This window comes from Garra rufa, chromosome 25 (assembly GCF_049309525.1).
Source record: "Garra rufa chromosome 25, GarRuf1.0, whole genome shotgun sequence".
In the NCBI taxonomy this organism is placed as follows: Eukaryota; Metazoa; Chordata; class Actinopteri; order Cypriniformes; family Cyprinidae; genus Garra; species Garra rufa.
The window spans coordinates 20,080,750-20,104,917 of NC_133385.1; the positions used below are offsets into that span (position 1 = coordinate 20,080,750).

The 24,168-nt window shown below is 36.6% G+C and overlaps 2 protein-coding genes across 2 annotated transcripts in view; both read right to left on the reverse strand.

The window, feature by feature from the left end:
• The window catches only part of LOC141301386 (solute carrier family 23 member 2), a 321,093-nt gene that overhangs the window by 248,472 nt on the left and 48,453 nt on the right, over window positions 1-24,168 (reverse strand). The gene's annotated exons all lie outside the window — the stretch shown is intronic.
• Window positions 6,072-11,511, reverse strand: LOC141302189 (uncharacterized). The gene is made up of 2 exons (XM_073832374.1): window positions 11,427-11,511; window positions 6,072-7,054 (listed from the first exon to the last, which is right to left on the reverse strand). The coding sequence occupies exons 1-2, from the start codon at window positions 11,509-11,511 to the stop codon at window positions 6,072-6,074; spliced, it is 1,068 nt and encodes a 355-aa protein (XP_073688475.1).

Below are 24,168 nucleotides of genomic sequence, written 5' to 3' on the forward strand. Positions count from 1 at the left end.
GTCCTCTACTTCACGATAGTACGTCTGACAGTCCGGTGAAACATTCTGGGAGCCCGACTGGAAACACAAGGGCCCAGGGACGTCGGGCTAGCAATTTTACGAGCCCTACCGGCTAATATCTCAAATCTGCATTTAAGGTTATAATGTGAAGATTAACTTAAATAGTTATGTAATGTTGGAGAAAATGGCGAAACCGTCACTGTATCAGCTCACAGCAATCTGTGCAGTAGTTAGGATAGCGACAGTTTTGAAACCAAGTCGCACCACACTTATTTCTCTCACTCGCATAAATGCTTCCAAATATAATTTGAGGTCGCACAGATTAATTTTTGGTCGACCAAAATGGTCGCAATTTCGAGCCCTGATACATATATATATATATATATATATATATATATATATATATATATATAGGGATGGGCGATATCTTATTAAGCAAAATTAACAGAATGAGGCAGAAATCATACTGTTTTATAGTATTATACACAGTGATAAAAGCTTTGTCGATAAGCATTGCATTATAAAAATTTTCTATATTCTTATAAAAAATACCCAAGATTGCTTGAAGAACCCAGACAAACCATGTATTGTCGCTGTCATATGTTTATTGTCATCAAGTTTCCTCAATTAAAATTTATCTATCAGCGTTTTATTCAGCTACACTATGGACTGGATACCCTTGTCCATATTAGCAAAGAGTATAAGAATATACTGGTACTACTACTTCTGCTATACATAATTATGTAGAGTTTCTGAGCAAGGTCGCCCTCTGGCTTCCAGTATGAATTTTGAATAACAGAATGTCATTACTGTACATTACTTGTGTACTTAGTATTCTCTCAACACCCTATTTTGGGTAAAATAGGAAAGATAATACTTTTCTCGAAAGAAACAGGATTATTTTTTGGTCTCTTAGTGGATGCATAAGATTTATTGTCATTGATATCGTTATCGCAATAAATACCAGAAATATTGTGGTATATTTTCTAGCCCACATCGCCCATCCCTGATATATTTAGATATAAATAAACGGTTGAAAAGTTAGGGATCGGTAAGCTTTTTAAAGAAGTCTCATGCTTTGATCAAAAATAGAAAAAATAAATAATGTGAAATATTTTTGCAATTTAAAATAACCGTTTTCTATGTGAATCTATCTTAAAATGTAATTGATTTCAGTAATCAAAGCTGAATTTTCAGCATCATTACTCCAGTCTTCAGTGTCACATGATCCTTGAGAAATTCTAATAAACTAACAACAGTGTATAATGTTACAAAAGATTTCTATTTGAAATAAATGCTGTTCTTTTTAACATTTTATTCATCAGATTCCTGAAAAACTTATTACAGGTTCCAAAATAAATACATACAGTGGTGGGAATAAGTGTTGGCCCCATTCCTGTTTTTTGTTATTGATTTTTTTTTTTTTTTGCATGTTTGTCACACTTTAATGGTTCAGATCATCAAACAAATTTAAATACAAACACTTTTTCACACAGGGTCATGTGGGTTTGGATTTTTTTCCCTTGATAAAAAAAAAACCTTAATTTAAAAACTGCATGTTGTGTTTACTTGTGTTATCTCTGAATAATATTTAAATTAGTTTGATGATCTAAAAGATTAAAGTGTGACAAACGTACAAAAAACAAACAAACATAAAATAACAGGAGGGGGGCCGACACTTTTTCACACCACTGTAAATAAATAGGCAGCACAACTGTTTCAGCATTAATAATAAATCAGCATATTAGAATGAGATCTAAAGGATCTGTCTCTGTGTGTGTGTGTGTGTGTGTGTGTGTGTGTGTGTGTGTGTGTGTGTGTGTGTGTGTGAAATGTAGTTGTAATTGATTTTTGACAACTTTTTCACAGAAATGTCTAAGTTATTCAAAGGCATGGAGAGGCGCGTTCTCCTAAAACTGGACCAAATTCTTGCAGATATTAAAGCAGCAATACAGCAAACAGCGAACCAGCCAAGCACCTCTGCTGCTGCTGACGTAACTGAGGTCCTTGAGGAGCCATGCGGGACAGTGGAAGAACTGGAAGAGCTGTCCAATAAGCTGAAAGATATTGACTTCCGCAGAAAGATTGTATGTACTGAGGCATCCATCATAATATGCAATTTTATGTTATGGTATGCAGTTGCTAGATACTGTGCATTAACAGCTTCCTTGTTTGTAGATTGGGTACCTTTGCCTTTGAGTGGAGGAAGTTTGGGCGACAGCATAAGGAGAATTCTCAGCAAAATTGGAGAAAACTCCCTATGGGCTAAATACAGCTATAAAGGGAGGAAAGGAAAGCGCCCATTTCAGCTTCTACTGATTAATGATGTCCTCATACGTAAGTTCAAAATGCTGCTCATGACAACCTGACTGACTCCAAGCTTGCAAAAAGTGCACTGTAAAATGATAAGATTCTCTTGACTAAATGTACTAGTGATCACTGACTTATTGACTTATTGAAAAATTGAGGTAACCCGTTGCCTTATAGTTAAGTAAATAATTTTTACAAATTAGTAAATTGTCAAAACTTATTTTTAATTATTATTTACTTAAAGGAGAAGTCCACTTCCAGAACAACAATTTACAGATAATGTAATCACCCCCTTGTCATCCAAGATGTTCATGTCTTTCTGTCTTCAGTCATAAACAAATTATGTTTTTTGAGGAAAACATTTCAGCATTTTTCTCTCTGATATGGTGCCACAAATTTGAACTTCAAAAATGCAAACGTTCACAAATTCTGTTGTAAACGATCCCAGTCGAGGAATAAGGGTCTTTTCTAGTGAAACGATGGGTTATTTTCATAAAAATAATAGCAATTTATATACTCTTTAATGTCAAACACTCGTCTTGTCTTACTATGCCTAGACTGTTTTTGTTCTGGTTCTTATCAGTTAGGGTATGTTGAAAAACTCCCAACTCATGTTCTCCCTCAACTTCAAAATCGTCCTATATCACTGTGTTACCTTTTGGTTAAAGGTGTTTGATCTTTTTTGCATGTTCACTTTGCAAAGACTGGGTCGGTACTTCTGCAGCGATTTTGAAATTATTCCACAAGTTGAGGGAGAAAATATGGTCTGCGTTTTTTGACATACCCTAACTGTCTTGAGCCAGAATACACAGAGTTCTAGGACTGCAAGGCTAGACGAGCGTTTGATAATAAAATGTATATAAATTGTATTATTTTAACATTTTAAAACCAATCGTTTCGCTAGATTAGACCCTTCTTCCTCGGCTGGGATCGTATGAAGCCGCATTTAAACTGCATTTTGGAAGCTCAAAATCAGGGCTCCATAGGAGAAAAATGCTGAAATGTTTTCCTCAACAAACATAATTTCTTTACGACTGAAGAAAGAAAGACATGAACATTGTGAAAGACAAGGGGTGATTACAATTATTTATAAATTGTTGTTCTGGAAGTGGACTTCTCCTTTAATTTTATAGGAGTCAATAATATACTTTGGTTAAAATTCTCTATGGTTGTGTAAAACACCACCCTTTTTATCTTGTCAAAACCAGCTCTTCAAAATTCATCCTGTTCTGGTCGAGGTTGCTTTAAATGTTAATGAGCTCTGCCCTCTCTTCTCTCTGTGGAGTTTAACCGCATTTAGCTCCTAAACTTGCTAACTAGCACGTTATTAGGAAAGATGATCGCAAAGATTCATTAAAAAACACTTCTGCTGTAAGTGAAGCTGGATCATGAATGATAGACAGAAATATGTAGATCGGGAGGCACATAACCTTCACAAAGAAAGGTAACCTACTGCATCTCCAGCGGCTCAGATATCGGGAGTAAATGACGACCACTACGTTCATTATTACATCCAGCAACACGACAATTCAAAGATATTCTAGTCTAATTTACATCCCTGTTCCGCCATCGAAACAAAGAGGTCGGACTTTTACAGCTGAACTGAGGTAAGAGCTCATGTCAGTCAACTATGGTGGGAGCGGCCTCTGTGTGACGCAACAACGACAGGCCTCTGAGAATGGCTCGATTTGAAAAAGGGAATATTATTTTTACAGATTAACTAAAAACCACAGCATGGATTTTTATCATTATAGGGTAGATTTGTACATACACTGCCAACACACATTAATGTTTAAACATGTAAAAGTGAACTTTTCATCCAATGACCCCTTTAAGGCAATGGGCATTTTTTAAAAGTTAAGTCAACTTATGTTATGTAAACTCATTATTTTATATTGGAAATAATGTGGGTTTTATGACCATTTGTCTGAAAGCATGGTTTGAATGGTTGTGGCATTTTTATATTTTGATTAAAGTATGAACACACATGGTATTCTATGAGGAGGTGGCATACACCAAAGTGTGCATCATTAAATGAACATTAGTTTGATAGGAGACACATAGTTATAGGTGGGTCACATTGACTAGTACTTCACACATTAAGCATACATAGAATAAAAAAATACAATTCAAGAGACATTAACCAAGACAGTTATAGCACATAGTATAGTGTGAAAAGCACAATGACCTAATGACAGACAGGATGTCATGTAGTCTGAACAGCACAGTGTTTCGCCAATTAAGTCGTAGGTATGCCTCAACTGTGAGAGACAAAATCAAAAAGAAAATAACTTTGTATGATTTTTAAATAATTAATTTCCCTTTTATTGCATGAAATAAGTATTTGATCACCTACCAACCAGCAAGAATTCTATCTCTCACAGACCTGTTAGTTTGTCTTTAAGAAGCCCTGTTATACTTGTTACCTGTATAAAAGACACTTGTCCACACACTCAATCAGACTCCAACCTCTCCACTATGGGCAAGACCAAAGAGCTGTCTAAGGACACTAGGGACAATCAATGATCCTGAGAAAAGTGAGGGATCACCCTAGAACTAAACGGGAGGACATGGTCAATGACCTGAAGAGAGCTGGGACCACAGTCTCATCGGTTACCATTAGTAACACACTACACCGTCATGGATTATAATCCTGCAGCGTGTGCAAGGTCTCCCTGTTCAAGTCAGCACATGTCCAGGCCCGTCTGAAGTTTGCCAAAGACCATCTGGATGATCCTGGAGGAGGCATGGGAGAAGGTCATGTGGTCAGATGAGACCAAAATATAACTTTGGTATAAACTCCACATGCCGTGTTTGGAGGAAGAAGAAGGATAAATACAATACCAAGAACACCATCCCAACCGTGAAGCATAGGGGAGGAAAAATCATGCTTTGGGGGTGGTTTTCTGCAAAGGGGACAGGACGACCACACCATATTGAGGGGAGGATGGATGGGGCCATGTATCACAAGATTTTGGGCAACAACCTCCTTCCCTCAGTAAGAGCCTCTTGCCGAGCTACAGTCCCAAATCCTGAAAGACCTGGAGAAGACCTGTATGGAGGAGTGGGACAAAATCCCTGCTGCAGTGTGTGCAAACCTGGTCAAGAACTACAGAAAACATCTGACCTCTGTAACTGTAAACCAAATACTAAGTTCTATTTTTCTAGTGTATCAAAGACGTGTTTCATGCAACAAAATGGAACTTAATTATTTAAAAATCATACAATGTGACTGGATTTTTTTAGATTCTGTCTCTCACAGTTGAGGTGTACCTATGATGAAAATTACAGATTTCACCATTATTTGTAAATGGGAAAACTTGAAAAATAGGCAGTGTATCAAATGCTTATTTGCCCCACTGTACTTGTTGAAATTCATGCCAGACTTGTTAGCCCACTATTTCTTGGCACAAGTGGACAGTTCAGTAAGAAGGAACTTGTACGTACACACAACATAACTCACTTGAGAATTTATAATTAATATTTGTCACGGTTTCAGTCAATAATTTCAGCCTTCAAATAATTTTTTCTTTTTTCTGGTGCCATTTTATATCTGCAGAGCTATTTGAAACTATTTACGTACAAAAACAGAAATACGGTCTTGTTTATAAATTGCCTTTCTAGGTCTATATGTGATGGCAAAATTATTCCACAGTATTGCGCTGCCTTCAGAGTTTTTAAAATTGCTCCTTCTAAACTTGTCAGTGTCTTTCCAGAATGCGTTTGCAAATGATCTTTCAGGTTTCTCTGATATGTGAAACTTATGTTGCTGAAAGTCTGTCTCCAGTGTGAAGCCTCATGTGAGCGGTAAGGTTTCCTTTAAGTGTGAAACTCTTTCCACATGAAAGGCAGGTAAAAGGTTTTTCTTCGCTGTGAACTCTCATGTGAGCCCGAAGGTTTCCTCTAAATCTGAAAGTCTTTCCACAATAAGGGCAGATATAATCCTTCTCTCCAGTATGAATTCTCATGTGTAGATTTAGGTTTGTCTTGTTTGAGCAAGTCTTTCCACAGTGACTGCACATGAACGGCTTCTCTCCAGTGTGAGATGTTACATGATTTTTAAGGTGATCACTGTCTGAGAAACTCATTCCACACTGATGGCATATAAAACTGAGAGAGGGAGCTCTTGAGTGAACCACCATGTGCTTTTTAAGGGTTCCCTTATGACTGAACTTCTTTTCACACTGATCACATGCATACGGCTTCTCACCAGTGTGAATGTTCATGTGATACTCAAGGTTTGGTTCGGTTGTAAAACCTATTCCACAAAGTTTGCAGAGGTACGGCTTCTCTCCAGTGTGAGTTCTCATGTGCCTGTTAATGCTTCCTTGTTGACTGAAATGTTTTCCACACAGAGGGCAGGTGTAAGGCTTTTCACCTGTGTGGACGTTTATGTGGCTTTTGAGGGCTGCTTTTTTAGTGAAAGATTTTCCACACTCTTGGCAGGTGAAAGGCTTCTCTCCAGTGTGAATCCTCATGTGGACTTTAAGATTTCCATGTTCACTGAAAAGTTTTCCACACTGTTGGCAGGAGAAAGGCTTTTCTCCAGTGTGAATCCTCAAGTGGACTATAAGGTTTCCATGTTGACTGAAACTCTTTCCACAATACTGGCAGGTGAAATTAGTTTTATTTGAAGTATTTTCTGTCTGAGAGCAACTAATTGATTCTCGTCCAGTTATAAAATACTGATCTTCATCTTGCATTTCATCTAGTACTTCACTCTCCATTCTCGGCACCATCAGTTCTAAAAAGAGACAAATACAAGTTAACCCCTGTTTAAAAGCAACAGAAGAACAGAGTGCAACAATGGCCCAAATCTGCCATTTATTCTGGAGAGTCACAGTCCTGCAGAGTTTAGCTCCAACACACCTTTAATAAGTTAACTTTGAAGACCATGATTCAGGTGTGTTCTGAATTAGAGTTAAACTCTGCAGAGCTGAGCTTGACACCCCAGTTTACATTATTAGAAAGTCTTGGATATGTGAAAACATCAAAATGTGTTCTACTGGGGATGTTTGAAGTTTATTCCACTTCAAATTTGTACGCAATTACCTCCATATTGTGGACTCATATGTACATTATTGGAATCAACTAAGTTTTTTTTTTTATGCAGCATTACATATACATAAAGTTATGCTTGGGATTTTGGGGAAAACTTCTGTAATACTTAACTAAGATGAATAGTTTTATGTATGAAAATCACAATTGTGAAAGACTTGAGAAATGCACATTTCATAAGAATGACTGCACTTTCATAAGGAAGGAAAGGAAGAAAATGAGGTGAAGTGAGGCCAAGTATGGTGACCCATACTAGGAATTTGTGCTCTGCATTTAACCCATCCATACACAGTAGCGAACACACACCCGGAGCAGTGGGCAGCCATTGCTGCGGCGCCCGGGGAGCAGTTGGGGGATCGGTGCCTTGCTCGAGGGACTCACCTCAGTCGTGGTATTGAGGGTGTACATTCACAATCTCCACCTACAATCCCTGCTGGACCTGAGACTCAAACCTGCAACCTTTGGGTTACAAGTCCGACTCTCTAACCATTAGGCCACGGCTGCCCCCACAAATGCTCAAGCAGAACACAAATTCTCAAGCAGAGCATAAACAAGTGTTTAAAGCAATAGTTCACTTTCAGAACAAAAAAATTACAGATAATGTACCCACCCCCTTGTCATCCAAGATGTTTATGTCCTTCTTTTATCAGTCGTAAGGGAATAATGTTTTTTGAGTAAACTGTTCAGGATTTATGTGGTTTGAACTTCTAAAATACAGCGTCAAAGGGCTCTAAATGATCACAGCCAAGGAAAGAAGGGTCTTATCCAGCAAAACAATTAGTTATTTTCTAAAAAAATAAAATTTACAACTTATATACTTTTACAACTTATATACTTTTTAATCTCAAATGCTTGTCTTGCTGAGCTAGACAAGACGTTTGAGGTTAAAAAGTATATAAGTTGTAAATGTTTTCAGAAAATAACTGATCGTTTCACTAGACAATAAACTTCTTCCTCGGCTGGAATCATTAAAAGCCCTTTGACGCCACATTTAAACTGCATTTTGGAAGTTCAAACTTGGGGGCACCATAGAAGTCCAATATATGATGAGAAATCCTGAAATGATTTCCTCAAAAAACATTTCTTTACGACTAAAGAAAGTAAGACATGTACATCTTAGATGACAAAGGGGTGGGTACATTATCTGTACATTTTTGTTCTGAAAGTGAACTACTTTAAATAAGATAACTAAAATCAAGGTACAAAATGGTCTTTTTGATGCAGTTTCAATGCAGAAGTCTAACAGCTCAGCACCCATATTCACAAAACATTTTCTCTTACCACTAAGAGTACTCCTAAATATGGATGAGAAACATACAGTGTCTCACAAAAGTAAGTACACCTCTTACATTTCAGCAAACAATTTTAGTATATCTTCTCAAGGGACAATACTATAGAAATGAAACTTGGATATATTTTAGAGTAGTCAGTATCCAGCTTGTATAGCAGTATAGATTTACTGTCCTCTAAGAATACAGCCATTATTGCCAAAATAGCTGGCAACTAAAGTGAGCACACCCTAAGTGATAACAGCAGTATGTTGTTTTGCCATGTAAAGCCACATGTCCTATTCATTATGTTTATGTTTTGGTCTGCTTGACTGTTCTGTGCATCAAGTGCAGAACCTGGCTTCAAAAAAAAAAAAAAAAAAAAACAGATGCATGAGTGCTGCCAGCTTTGCTTTAAAGGTTGTAGAAGTAAAAGGTCAGTTTGTCAGTGCTCACATACGCTGCACAGTGCTAAAAGTCGGTTTGCACGGGCGTCATCCCAGATGGAAGCCTCTTCTGAAGCTGGCTCATAAGAAAGCCAGCAAACAGTTTGCTGAAGACAACCTGTCCATGAGCATGAATTACTGGAAGCATGTTCTGTGGTCTGATGAGACTATAAGATCAACTCAGATGGTGTCCAGCATGTGAGGTGATGCCCTGGTGAGGAGTACCAAGAAAACTGTGTCTTGCCTTCAGTCAAGCATGGTGGTGGTAGCATCATGGTCTGGGGCTGCATGAGTCCTGCTGGTTCTGGGGAGCTGCAGTTCATTGAGGGAAACATGGATTACATTATGTACTGTACATTCTGTAGCAGAACATGGTGCCTTCCCTCCAGAAACTAAGCTGAATGGCAGTTTTCCAACATGATAACGATGAATGAGTGGCTAAGTTTGTCTCCAGACCTGAACCCTGTGGGGCATCCTCAGGTGGAAGGTAGAGAAGCACCATGTGTCTAATGTACTGCAGCTATGTGATGCCATTATATGGAAGAGGATCCCAGCAACAACCAGTACAGCTCTGGTCAATTCCATGCCTAGCAGGATTAAGGCAGTGCTGGATAACAATGGTACTAACATAAAATATTGACACTTTGGACACAGTTTTGACAAGTTCACTTAGGGAGTACTCACTTTTGTTGCCAGCTATTTTGACAATAATGGCTGTATGCTGAGTTATTTTCAGAGGACAGTAAATCTATACTGCTATACAAGCTGCACACTGACTATAAAATATATCCAAGTTAAATTTCTATAGTATTATCCCTTCAGACAATATACTAAATTTGTGTGAGGGGTGTACTCACTTTTGTGGGATACTCTATAGCAGTTTTTCTCAAACTGGGGTATGCGAGGTGACGGAAGGGGGTTCGCGAACAAAATGCTGAGCTTTGCCATTAATTTGGTTCTACCCCAATTTAAAGTAACATTAAAACAGAGCATATATTTCTGACAAGCAAAATGCCACTTTTATGCTAAAACAGGAAAATGGGAGTGCCGTAAACAATCAAAGACATCAAATTACTTCATCTCTTGCAGTCAAAACTGACTGTATCCATACCAGCAGTGTGCGTATGATAGGATGCCTGCAAAGTATGCTCCTTTAGCAAACAGCGCTGCATGTACTAAAGTGTCTTTTAAGTATATTTGTAGCACTTAATAGCAAAGAACAAATATTGACACAGTCTGTACAAAGATTGATACAGAAACAACACTTTTCATTTTTAAAATATGAGTACTGATATGAGTACTTACTGAATGAATGAAAGACGCTTCACTTATTAAGACCACTTACTGCCACCTACTGGCGATTTTAGTTATTTATTGCAAGCCGGTTGGCTGATTTTAGCTGGTCATAGCTGGTCAGCAGGCTGGTTTTAGAGGGATTTTGGCCATTTTTCCAGGCTGGTTTTAGCTGTTTGTTTGTTTGTTTTTTTTCCAGCAAGGATGTTAGTATGTTTTTTTGTTTTTAGTATACGTTGCTGGACCCATACAATGTATTTTTGGCTATTGCTATAAATATACCTGTGCTACTTAAGACTGGTTTTGTGGTCCAGGGTCACATATTAATAATACACTTAATAGAATGTTAAGAATATGACATAAAAGATCTATAAAAGGTAAAAATTCATGTGTTAATCAATATTAAGGGGGAAATTATATCCCTTAATTATAGAGGGGTACTTAAAAGAATGTGAAATACCCCACGGGTTACACCACTGTAAAAAGTTTGAGAACCTACTATACAGAAATTGATTAATCAATAAAATAAAGCACAGCATAGAATTCACCATATAAATTGATTCATAAAGTTATGAACAACATTCAGTGAAGACCAGTGCTGAGCAAGACTGACAGGAGACTGTATATATCAGCTTCATGATTTGACTGATTTAGATGTTATGTAGAAAGAGCGACACCTCAACGCATTAAAGGAAAGGAATATTCATGTTTTCATAACCACTGACCAAATAAAACTAAAAAGAATCCATTTTTGATGCACTTTGCGAATAGGGAGGATTGGGTTCACTCACAGCATCATGTACAAGCTAGTCTAGTCTAGTTAATAAAAAGTTATTAGTAAGAATTTTTAGAAAAAAAGTACAAAATATAGCAGCATGTATTGCATTTAATCAAACTAAGAAATTAATCAAATAGTTCTCTGCTGCACAAGTATGTCTGGTCATGTGATCTCAACATATTTTTGTCCACATGAAGCTCCATTTCAAATAAAACCACTGTAATAATGACACTCTTTATTATAAAAATATTATTAACGAGAATAAAAACAAACCTGTTTCTTCCTCGGCATCTTCTTGTTTCACAATGAATACTTCTTCAATCTTTATGTCTTCATCCTCCTCTTTAATAAGCGCCATCTTTATAACAGTGCCTCACGTGGATCTCAGTTGCTTCAGCAGTTTTTCTGTCTGTTTGGACAATCAGTCATAATTAAGATCAGAACATTTAACAGAAATTAATGCAAACTAAATCTGGGTGCATCTCAGTCAAAGTATAATAGTTAAAGGAGTAGTTCACTTTCAGAACAAAAATTTACAGATAATGTACTCACCCCCTTGTCATCCAAGATGTTCATGTCTTTCTTCATTTGTAAGGAAATTGTTTTTTGAGGAAAACATTTCAGGATTTCTCTTCATTTAATGGACTTCTATGGTGCCCCCAAGTTTGAACTTCCAAAATGCAGCTTAAATGCAGCTAAATGATCCCAGCCGATGAAGAAGGGTCTTATCTAGCGAAACGATTGGCTATTTTACCATTTATTTACTTTTTAATCTCTACACAGAGTACACACAGAGCTAGACAAGATGAGCATTTGAGGTTAAAAAGTACATAAATTGTCTTTTTTTTAATAAAATAAACAATCGTTTTGCTAGATAAGACCCTTTTTTTCATCAGCTGTGATCGTTTAGAGCCATTTGAAGCTGCATTTTAGAAGTTCAAACTCCACTATATGGAGAAAAATCCTGAAATGGTTTCCTCAAAAAAAAAAAACAAAAAAAAAAAAAAATTTCCTTACAACTGAAGAAAGGAGGACATACATAACAAAAATCAGAACAATGTCTAAAAGCTGCTATTAAATAAAGGTGTATAGTAAACAAGCTAAAAACCACAGAACTATGTTTTTATAAGCTGTCGACCTACAAAAAGAGAGTGTTTAAAAACAAGAACAAAAGTAGAGTGCAATGTGTCTTACTACTAATTGGTCAATGTCAGTGCACCTTTTCCTTACCTTGCTTTGTTGGGGAAATGAATGGCCCAACATGAAATACCCTGACATCTACAACTATTTGTGTTTTTTAGGTCAAGAGCTTATAAAAACGTAGTTTTGGTGTTTTTTAGCTTGTTTACGGTACACCTCGTCTCAAAGCAGCTTTTACACCTTGTTCTGTTTTTTGTTAGAAGTCAGAAATGACAAGGAGCCCGCTTCCCGCAATACAAAGTCAATGGGGAGCATTGTATTGATGGTGGTTTTCCAGGAAAAGGAAAACCAGCTAAAAACAGCTACTTCCATCTTAAACCAGCATAGGCTGGTTTTAGCTGTTTTTTTTTTCAGCAGGATAATCCTCTCAGAAAATCTACAAATTTAGATCATTTTACAGATAATATTAATTTTGCGCATTTACACTCATTTTGCAGCACAGGTCCCATAAGACTTCATTAACCCTTGTGTGATCTTATGGACATTTTGTCCATTTCAGTTTTTTGTGTGCATGTGTTAATGCCAACTGCATACATTTTGGCTCAGGTGTTTATTTTTATTGAAATTTTAATACTAAACCATCATTTCCTTCCTAATTTTACTCTCTGTACAAAAATTACTCACACTCAGAACCTTAAGGACAAAAATGTCCACATTGAAACCCATTACAACTGCAATTTTTTAACCCAGGGCCATTTTAGGCATTAATTCTATCGGCAACGCTTTTTTGATATGTATCGCATTGGCACATATCCGATTTATATCTGATTTATTTCCACATCTGAATGAGGACTGAAACTGATCTCCAAATATCCGAATGCATGCGGTTTTCCCCGTTTACACATTTGCCTGTTTACTTTAAATTGATTTACGATATAGAGCGCGAAATGAGACGCAGCATCTCTATTTATGATGAGCAGATGCGCTTCACTCACGAAAATAACATTCTTTAACCCTAGATGAAGTATTAAACTGCTATATTAGATAAACTTATCACTTTACAGTTATTTAAAAGCTGTTACATATACGGAAATGTTTGCATCTATTTAAACACTTTGAATGTGGAAAAAACAAACCTTTCTAGAGTCAAATCACAACAGAAGCACGAGCGCCGCGCAGACTCATGATGTCATCGTCAGATCAAATAAAAGTCATGCTGTCTAAAATCATTAAAGTGCAGAAAGAAAGCTAACCAGATTTGTAAAATGGAAACCATGGAGATTTCTTACTTGAGTGGTTAAAATATCCCTGAATTATCATTTGTTATCATCCATATGAAAAAAGAAAACAGGGTTTTTGAATGTTTTCAATTGTTGCAGATTTCATAAAGGCTATTTAAATTAATAATTACTATGTTCAATATTATTATTCGATTTTTTTGGTCTGGTTTTAACACATAGAAAGAAACACACAATAAAACAGTTAACTGTAACCACTGGAAATAGCAAGCAACTCAAAACAATATTTTAACATGATTTACAAAAACCTATTACAAAAAAATTTATATGGAAAGAGTAATAAATAAGTGCATTTGTTAACTGTATTAAATATTTCAATACTTTTTTTTGTTTTTCATATATTTTACTATGCTTGGAAATTACTATAACAATCCTTGATCAGGCTTATGTGTGAGTATGTGTTCTCTGCAAATGTAATTTTGTCTGGTGAAAATATTAAAAACAACAAATAAAAGAGTTTGAGATTATATTTAAAGGGCAAAACGGCAATGTTTGGGTGCAGAAACTATTTCTGCCAGGAGTCAAGAACATTTTAGAAAATAATAAACAGAAAATAATTTGTTCATATTTTTTATTTTTCCTTAGCTTTTTTTGTACAAGCACAAGACATACATGTTAGTTTGTTTATATTGATGCTGAAACATACAGTTTAGATGAAATTGACAAAAAAGGTAATTTATGTATCTTTTATATCATTATGCATAATGCATTTTTATCAATAAACAATTTAGATGTTTAGACCCCCTTAACCTACTCCCAAACCTAAACCTACTCATTTTATGGTGAATATAAAAAGATACAAAACGTAACTGACCAAACTATGCAGGAAATTACCATTTAAGTAACAATATGGCATAAATGGCTAATCCCACTCCTACATCTAAACATAAACCTAACCATAACTATCTCTATACAGTACATGAAAAACATGACAGGCAGATACAAAAATGTCAAAATCAGTCCCAAAAGTTATCCAAATGGCAGTGCGCTGCAGTCGCAGTCCTCTCTGGTGGAATACATAAGATTTGTGTGAGGTCCAGAGCAGAATTAAAATTGTTAACTGCTGAAATATTATCAAGATTATTATTCCAATCCACTCTGTGATCAATTTAACATTTTTCTTAGTAACTGAGGTTCTTAAATCATGTGCTCTACATTTTATTTTGTAATTAAATTACACAACACCATTACATGTAACTAGTTACTCAACAACACTGGTTAAAAGTACATTTTGTGATCAGTTTTCACAGATATGAAATGAACCTCCAATTTGCAGCTATTTTGGTGAAATTATTAATGATAGATCACTTGCATTTTAGAATACTTTTTGACAATATTAAAACACATGTAATAGAGAGAGAATAAAATATAACTTTAAAAAAGCTACTATAAAAATGCAAGTGAGAATTCACAAGACAGAACTTTATATTTAAGATTCTTTATTTTCTGAAGTGGTCTAAAACAGCATTTTTTTGTCTCTTGCTCAGCATAATATAAACACAAAGTCCTTTTTTAAAATTTCACTCTTGTCAAACAGGGGAAATAAAATTCCAAAGATGTACTTTATTGCATATATTTACTGTCTTCAGACAGATATCCGTAATTGATGAGGTTGAGATGACTTATTGGAGTTTTCGTGTCTCTTGTCAAGATAATTTTTTCCCCACAATTTGCCTTTCCAAAAGGATTCCGGTTTATATTCAGCTGCAGAGAGTGTAATTTGGATGATGCTGTCTATGGCTTTGGTAGCAAGGGATGCACATGGCTGGCCACATCATTGAAGGAGAGCGGGAAATAGCTGGGAACTTCATCTCCAGGGAAAGACACAAGCTGGGCACCCTGACGATTGACCTCCTCGTATAGCACCCAGACACCACCTTTCACTTTGTGAGAGGAAGCGATGTCACTGAAATCAATGTCTTGAAGACTGGTTTCTTTGCATAGGGTCACGCTTCCTCCTTAATAGTTCACATGCTCAGGGTTGTCCAGGTCATACTCTCCTTGTTGAAACACCCGCTGCTTTCCAGCAAAATTCTTGTCATAGTACGCTACCAATGGTGCACCAATAACTTTGATAGATCTGCGATGACATTGCTGAAGCCCTTTTCTTCTAAGTTGCGGACATTGTTCTTGAATTCAGCTGTTCTGCCCTGGAAGCCCTCTTCTGTAAAAACAACAATCGTGCTCATTTCGAACAATGACTGGAGCAGATTAGAGGCTGGAGATTGCAAGTGCTTCTTTATCAGCTTCTCGTGGCTCTGCCAGGAAAAGTGAGTGGAATGGTGTGCAGAGCTGCCTTTTATAAGCCACAATTACACCAAAGTGGGTGTTGACAAAGATATGCCAGTACATGTAGATCTGGCAGCTGAGAAACACAAGCTGCATGCCAAATCTATATGGTAAAAACAAACAGACTTTTTGATGTGAAAAGTTTACTTGCACATCAATCAATTGCAGTTTCACTCTGTCCTAGAAGGGTTAAATTTGAGCAGATGATTTTACCACGACTGTCGTCATCAGAGCACACTTGAACAGTACATTCAGCATCTTATCTTCATGGCTCATAATCATGATCTCAGCCATATTCTCAAAACTATCATTTTCAAAATTAATATTTTGATCACTTGATCATCAAATATAAGTGACATTTATATTATGTATAGGGTTACGTCCTTGGACGTACATTATTATTTGTATTCATATCTGTCTATTTTTGTTGTATTGTGTGCTATACATTGTGCACAGTCTCTCTCTATTCCTCTCTCTTTCCCTTTCTCTCCTTCTGGCAGCGCTTGATTGGGATCAGCTGCAGGAGATTGTGTGGCGAGTGGGAGCATTTGAATGCTAGGGAGCAGAGCAGTGTTGGAGAGCTTCTGTTGAGACATGTGGTGAAGCTCTGTCATTTCGTCCTGCCCCAGACAACACTTTTATTTGAATGTACAGTGTTGCGAATAACGTTGTTTTGAAAGCACGGTTGAATTTCTCTGTAAGCTGTGCTGCAGAGCTCTCGCGCTAACGTGGCTATATTTGATACAATTCATTTCTCCTGTAACTCGCAGCTAAGAGATTTCAGTTTGTAAACAGATATTTGTTGTTTGTTTTGGTTATTTGTTATTTGTAAATAATCTTCCGTTCATTTTGAAACAAGTAGGTTGGGGATTGCCTTTTTCCTTTGTGTATGAACTTTGTTTTCTCCTGGTTTTGGCTAGTTAAGAAGTCAGGGAAGGCTGCTCCTGTATTTCTTTTTAAAATTGTATTTAGCCCTGAACCCTTATTTAGTTTTCCTTTTGTTTGTTTTTTGCTTTTTTTTGCCATTTGATCCCCTTGTTACGGTTTAACTGGTTACCGTGTTATCTGGTGACCAACTTCCTGGTTCAGGTCCTCCGTGCCAGATGTGATGGACCGAACGCTTCAGATTCGCCGATTCTGACAGCACAAACTGACCTGATATTACGCTGTCTAATAAACGCGCACTTGCTCATTACATGTTTTTGATATTCTTGTAAAGATGACAAATTATTGGTATGATCACCTGTAGCGGCTGAAATACAAAAAAAACAAACAGATAAGTCTGTTTGGCACGGGTCTCGAACACGCGCTAAAAATAGTAACTCTGCGAAACAACAGTAACGAACGCACTGAGCTACCAAGCTGCTTTATTTCAGTCATGGTTTCTTGGATACAAATCAGGATTTTACTCCCGGCGTGATATGCAGCTGGCTGAATCAAAGAAATGTGCCCGTGTTAACTTGTGACCTGTGTTTACTGTTATGAAATTGAATATTATAGTTAAAGTATATTACATTTTATGGTTTGCGATGTTAAAGTACATTTCATGGAGTCCCAGACAACTGTAAATTTGAGGCTACTGTGGTTTAATTACAAACGCTATCGTTAAACTATTTACTATAGTAAAAACAGTACATTTATTTCAGAGACTAGCTAATGTCTCGTTTGATAAATATATATATAAAAATGACGTTATTTACACGTTGTTTTTGCCGTTTTTCTATTATAAATACTTTGGAAACATGTGATTTGATTTCTTGAATGAAATGTAACAAATTCTAGTTGAAAGACTGCTTATAAATGTTACTTTGTAAACGTGTTAAATTGTTTTTTTTTAGCTGTTTTTTTTTTTAAGTAAATAGTATATAAAATTTAGCTTTTTCTATAAACAACAAGCTGCATGTAAATGCTAGAGATTTTCTAGTGACAACAAGTAATATTTATAAGCAGCTTTTTAACTGGAAATAATGTCAATTTATTGCAACAGTAAAATTAGATTTTGCTAGCAAACAAGTTCACACAGGCAACACAGGGTCACAAGTTAACACAGGCAAATTCAAAGAATAGACTGAAGCTACCTTATGCCACAGTGCAAAAAGGGGCTAGTACATATACCAGTGTGGTTGAATAGCTCGCTGTGATTGCATCTGCTATAATACCATGTGCAGTCTATTACTTATAGGTTAAAATCCTGTGTCAAGCTTTTTAGCTATTTCATTTTTGTATGATCAAATATTACCAGACACCCATTATATAAAGGTGATACACAATGTGTAATTTGTAGGCCTAAATATATTTGTAAATTAAAGTAGTACGTAAGGTAAGGTAAAAGGTTAGTAAGGTAAAAGCACACTCCGAAAATTGATCTAAGTTTGGGCCTAATTGGTACCACAGTGAGTAATGGTGAAAAAAGACAATGTTTTCCTTTACAAAAATTATAAGATATCTTTACAAAGACATGCATGAAGCTTAAATATATTGTGGACTAAGCATCATAGTAATTTTCATTGTGCCCACTTTAAGAAATGTTTTTTGTTTTTTTTTAGTTTTTTTTTTCATTCAAGAGAACTGTAGTTTGCAAGCATTTTGTGGCACTGTACCATTTAAGCCTATCTTTTAAAAAAAGTGAATTTAGTGAATTTTTACATAAGTGGGGCTAACTCAACATTGCCAAATGTGTCAGGGAATTAACAAATCACTGAACTGGTTAAAATCATAATTTACATAAAATATGTTTTTCCCTTTTTTTTTTTTTTTGACTTTAAAGCTAAAAGTGGGCTTAAAGGGTACATGGGCTTAATGGGTACATTTACCCCAGCATTTACATGCAGCTTGTTGTTTATAGAAAAAGCTAAATTTTATATACTATTTACTTAAAAAAAAACAGCTATCGAACGCAAATCACAATTTAACACGTTCACAAAGTTACATTTATAAGCAGTCTTTCAACTAGAATTTATGTTACATTTCATTCAAGAAATCAAGTCACATGTTTCCAAAGTATTTATAATAGAAAAACAGCAAAAACAACCTGGAAATAATGTCAAGTTTTATATTAATCAAATAAGACATAAGCTTGTCTATTAAGAAATTGTATCATGTTTTTACTATAGTAAATATAGTTTAACAATAGCATTTTCTAATTAAACTACAGTAGCCACACATTTACAGTTGTCTGGGACTCCATGAAATGTACTTTAGATCATAAACCATAAACTGTAATATACTTTTACTATAATATTAATTTTCATAACAGTAAACACAGGTCACAAGTTAACACGGGCACATTTCTTTGATTCAGCCAGCTGCGTAACACGCAGAGAATAAAATCCTGATTTGAATCCAAAACTCCACTGCTAAATTAAAGCAGCTCGGTAGCTCAGTGCGTTCGTTACCGTTGCTTCACAGTGCGATTATTTTTAGCGCGTGTTCGAGACCCATGCGAAACAGACTTTTTTGTTTATTTTCCGTATTTCAGCCGCTATGGGCGATCATACCAATAATTTGTCATCTTTACAAGAATACCAGAATCATGTAATGAACAAGTGTGCGTTTATTAGACAGCTTAATATCAGGTCAGTTTGTGCTGTAGAATCTGCGAATCTGCAGCGTTCAGTCCATCACATCTGGCGCGGAAGACCTGAACCCGGAAGTTGGTCACCAGATAACACGGTAACCAGTTAAACCGTAACACACTCTCAAAGACAATTCTTTGTTTTGTAACAATAAACTGTCAGGGAGCCAAAACAGAACAGAACAGCCAGTCCTAGGAGCCATTGCGGGTCAGGCAGTTCAGGGAGCTACAAGGTCCAGAGGCCAGGACATGCCCGGTTGTGCTCTGGCTCACACTTCAACTGCCCGCTTCAAGAGCTCATAGGATTCAAAGCCCAGTTCCGTCTTCACCAATCCTATTATCCATACGTCCTCACAAGTGTTATCCTCCAAGGTCACAATTAAATTTGGGGTTGATTAATTGTCAATTAGGTTTAAATTTAGATAGGTGTGTGCCAATTAGGGTTATATCAATTTAGGGGTGACCAATTTAGGTGTATGAGGAAGGGGGTTGTGGGCCTCAGAGCTACTGACTCTAGGTGTTAGGTGTTAGGAAGGGGAAAATGCACTAGGGATAGTGACCTTAGGGTTAGTCTTTGAGGTGGTTTGGGGCCAGTTGTTCAGTGTCTGAGGGGTCTAAGATGTAGGTCTAGACCAGCACACAGTCACTGAGGGCTAGGTTTAGGTATGAGTAAGAGAAGAATGTCTAAAAGAGGAAAATAGAAAGACAATTTAGAGAAGAAACTGAGAAAATTGGTCTAGGCCTCATTTAGACCTCTCGGATAAAGCGTGTCTAATTTTTTAATCCAACACCTTTCCGCTTTAAGTCTAGCTCCGTGAGTCCAATGGGGATTAGTGATGGCAAGCCATGAATTAAAAAAATGCTTGTCCACATGTCTTCTTTTCTCTATCTTACTCCTTATATTATCCTCCTGACTACCAGGGGAAAAAAAATTTCAAATTACTTTAATATTCACTTTCTTCAATTGTTTGGAAGGCAATGAACATACTGACAATATTTTTATTTTATTTTTAAAGTTTTATTTTCACAGTATGTTGTGTCCACTACAGTGGACAACGGAAGTTGGTATATCTGAAAACGAACCATGAACACAACAAGAAAATGGCTAAGAAAATATCAAGAGTCAATATAAATTTTGACTGGAACTAACACAACTTTAGTGTGGTGTTTGTATTTTGAAACTTTGATGTATATCTTGTTTATGGGGTATGATATTTCAAGAAGCATTCCCCTTCTTTGAAACACAGAGAAAGATCTCACACTTAGTGCACATCACGTATGTTTTGCTGTTACATCCAGATCTGCGACACCTTGATGCATGTGCTTCATCCACCATTTCTGGAAGATGGATGGCATAGTGTCTCAGGGATGCATTCGGTTGAGGTTTCCACTTTTGACGTGGGGGAGTGTAGTCCTCTTCACTCTCACTAGAGATTCCAGCTTGACTATGGGTGATCAGCTGCTCACAGAGGAGCAATTTGAATTCAAGGAACTTCAGTGGTTTCTTCCCTTGAAGCTGGTAATCATTCCTGTACTGAAGCCATGCATTGGTGATTGCCAAATCAAAAAAAGTGCAAAATTACATGCAACATCCACTTCCGAGTGCGAGTGGCCATCCTCTAGAAACTTCGGTCAGCCATTTCCACCCCACCCATGTTGCTGTTGTACTCAGCTACTGCCAGTGGTCTTGACACCTGAACGTACCTTTTTTCTTTCTTAGACCATCTATTGCGTGTGTCTTGAGGCTCAATGCCATAACCACTGACTTGTTGTCAAACCACTTAATGATGGCAAGTTCAGGAGGGCTTCGTCTGACCACCATCTCAGATGTCAATCTTCCTTTCTTTTTGATGGCCAGGTCCCCTATAACATTGCACTCCTTTGGAATTCTGTTCATCATCAGAGTTCCAGTTCCTGTAAGCCTCTTCTCCACCAGGGTGTTCAAAAGATGAACCGTTGTAAAGAACTGGTCAAAGAACAAGTGGGTTCCTCTGGGAACAGACTCAATCAAATGAAGAACAGCTCCGATGCACTGTCCTGCTGTGATCGGGAAGGTGGTCTTGCCTTGGTACACGACAAAATCTAAGACCACACCATCTGATGTGGCTAAGACAAACACCTTCAATCCAGTTGGGTATGGTTTACCCGGAACATACTGGCGAACTGGGCAGCGGCCAGTAAATGGAATCATTTGCTTGTCGATGGACAGTTTTTGTGCTCTCGGAAGACTCCAACATCCCTGCCTCACTTTGTTCAGAAGGGGCCTGACTTTCCACAAGAGATCTCTTCCTTTTTCCTCATCTGAAACATCCAGGTCATTGATGATCTTAATAGATTGTCTTAGCTTGTAGAACCGATTTCTGGTCATGGATTCTGCAACTATTTAAACTCTGGTGTTTGAGGCCCAATACATCTGAATGTTTGGATAACCAAGACAGGCCATGTAGATAGAACTCTTAAAGAATGTCTTCAGCTCTTCAGGAGTGGTGTTAAGTGGTGCTCCAGACACAAGGATCTTACGCTGGTTTGTGCACATAGCCATTTCTTTGAACACAGAGTCATCAATGTACTGTTCAAAATAATTCATTGGGGTCCAGTTATTGCATGTAGGGCATCACTGCTGTGAATGATTGGAAGATCATCCAGTTGGGGGTTGAATCTTAAAAAAGCATGAAGAAAAAGAAAATTAGTCTCTAAAAAAGTTATTAGTGTTATCAGAATAAATAGTTTTTGTGACTAATAATCAGTAAAAACCTACAGGTACTGTTAATAGTGTGACCTTGGACCACAAAACCAGTCATAAGTGTCAATTTTTCAAAATTGAGCTTTACATATCATCTGAAAGTTGAATAAATACGCTTTCCATTGATGTATGGTTTGTTAGGATCGGACAATATTTAGCTGAGATACAACTATTTGAAATCTGGAATCTGAGGGTGCAAAAAAATGAAAAAAAAAAAAAAATAGAGAAAATCGCCTTTAAAGTTCTTAGCAATGCATATTACTTAGCAAAAATTAAGTTTTGAAACATTTACGCTACAAAATGTACAATTTATCTTAATGGAATATGATTTTTACTTAATATCTTAATGATTTTTGGGCTTTTTTTTTTTTTTTTTTATATATATATATAATTTTGGCTATTGCTACAAATATACCCCAGCGACTTAAGAGTGGTTTTGTGCTCCAGGGTCACATATATATATTTACAATTCAATGACAGGGTGTACATTGTCTTGCTCCAAAGGAGACGACGACCAGATGTGGATGGTTGTTCTCTCTCTGACTCTTCTGCCTCTGCTTGCCCTGCTTTCTGACTCCTCAAACTCTGCATTTTCATCTTCCTCATCTGACAAATCAATATCTGAGTTTTCACCAACAATTTGCAGTAAAATTCTCTCTGCCTCTGAAAGTGACTCCCTTCCTGGTTATGGTAAAAAATTTGGTAATAATTACAACTGTCCACTAAGGAGGACATTTTTTAAATGCTCACTTATCATGGTAGAAAACATAACATTAGAAAATTTATTAGTGTTTTTCAGAGTTTCATGTAAAATAAAACAACAACATTTCAAGATAAAATTGTATCAATAAAAAAGATTAAGCACTTACTTTTCTTCTTTCCATAAAATGCGCTGGTGGTGATAGACGCCATTTTCTTAGAGGAGGAAAAAGGAAGTTCTCAAAGCCCCACCCCTATGAATTGGGTATCACATAAAAGTCCTGAATGTCCTCTTTAGAGTACAAGAGGAATTAATTAGGAAGCACGCAGAAGATGGGAGATGTTCAAGTCTACATATGTCCTCTAGAGAGGAAAAATATGTTGATAAACTCTTTGTAGTAATGTGTTCTTTGTTTGTCCAATGTATTGTTTGTGGCATTTACTGCAAGAGAGAAGATAGATACAATTGTCAACGGTGGAGGACATATTACTTTGTGTTTGAAAAATGAATTTAGTTGTTTTGTTTTGTACTAGTCTCCTGTGTACCAAATACTTGTATGCTCCGGATCTTGACTTGGGTTGTGATGATGGAACTTTGCTACTCACGAGAGTATCCAGAAGATTATTATTTCTTTTAAATGCAGCTATTGGTCTGTGATCCTGTAGAGATTTGGTGTCTTTAATGAAGTTTTCAAAATTCACTTTCACTGCTTTAACTGTATACTATTGTGAGAATAAAATGATACAAGTGGGATGATTTTGTTTTTACTCTGTACTTTTTTGTGGGATTTTGAATGAACTGATTGAATTTTGTATGTTTTCCTGAGGTTTCTAGAATAGTTTCTTTTCTTTAGTGCTTTAAAAAGAATTTTTAATGCTGTGTCAAATTCAGATTTTTGGGAACAAATACAGTGAAATCTGTATAATTGTGATATTAAAATTCCTTTAAATGTATGTTGTGGATGGAAACTGGTTTTATGGAGGAGACAGTGTGTATCGGTTGGCTTAAAAGAGACTTTATAGTCTAATTGGTTTTCTGTTTCAAATTTCGGTCCTTTGTATGTAACCACATCAAGAAAATTAACCTGTTGTGTATTGTATTCATATTTAACTTTGATAGACCTTTTATTTTTGTTTAGATGTTCAGAGAATTTCTTCAAATCCTCAACACTGTGAGTCCAGAGTCCCCAGATGTCGGAAGTAGCAAAGAGGTTTCTGAGGGAATGAAGAAAGTGCTGTCCTTTCCCAGGAGGCCATGAAGATGTTCGCATA

Coding starts and splice junctions, on each gene's coding strand:
- LOC141302189 (XM_073832374.1), bottom strand. CDS start 11,511: ATGGCGCTTATTAAAGAGGAGGATGAAGACATAAAGATTGAAGAAGTA. Junction 7,055..11,426: donor AGATGCCGAGGAAGAAACAG/GTTTGTTTTTAT, acceptor GTCTCTTTTTAG/AACTGATGGTGCCGAGAATG.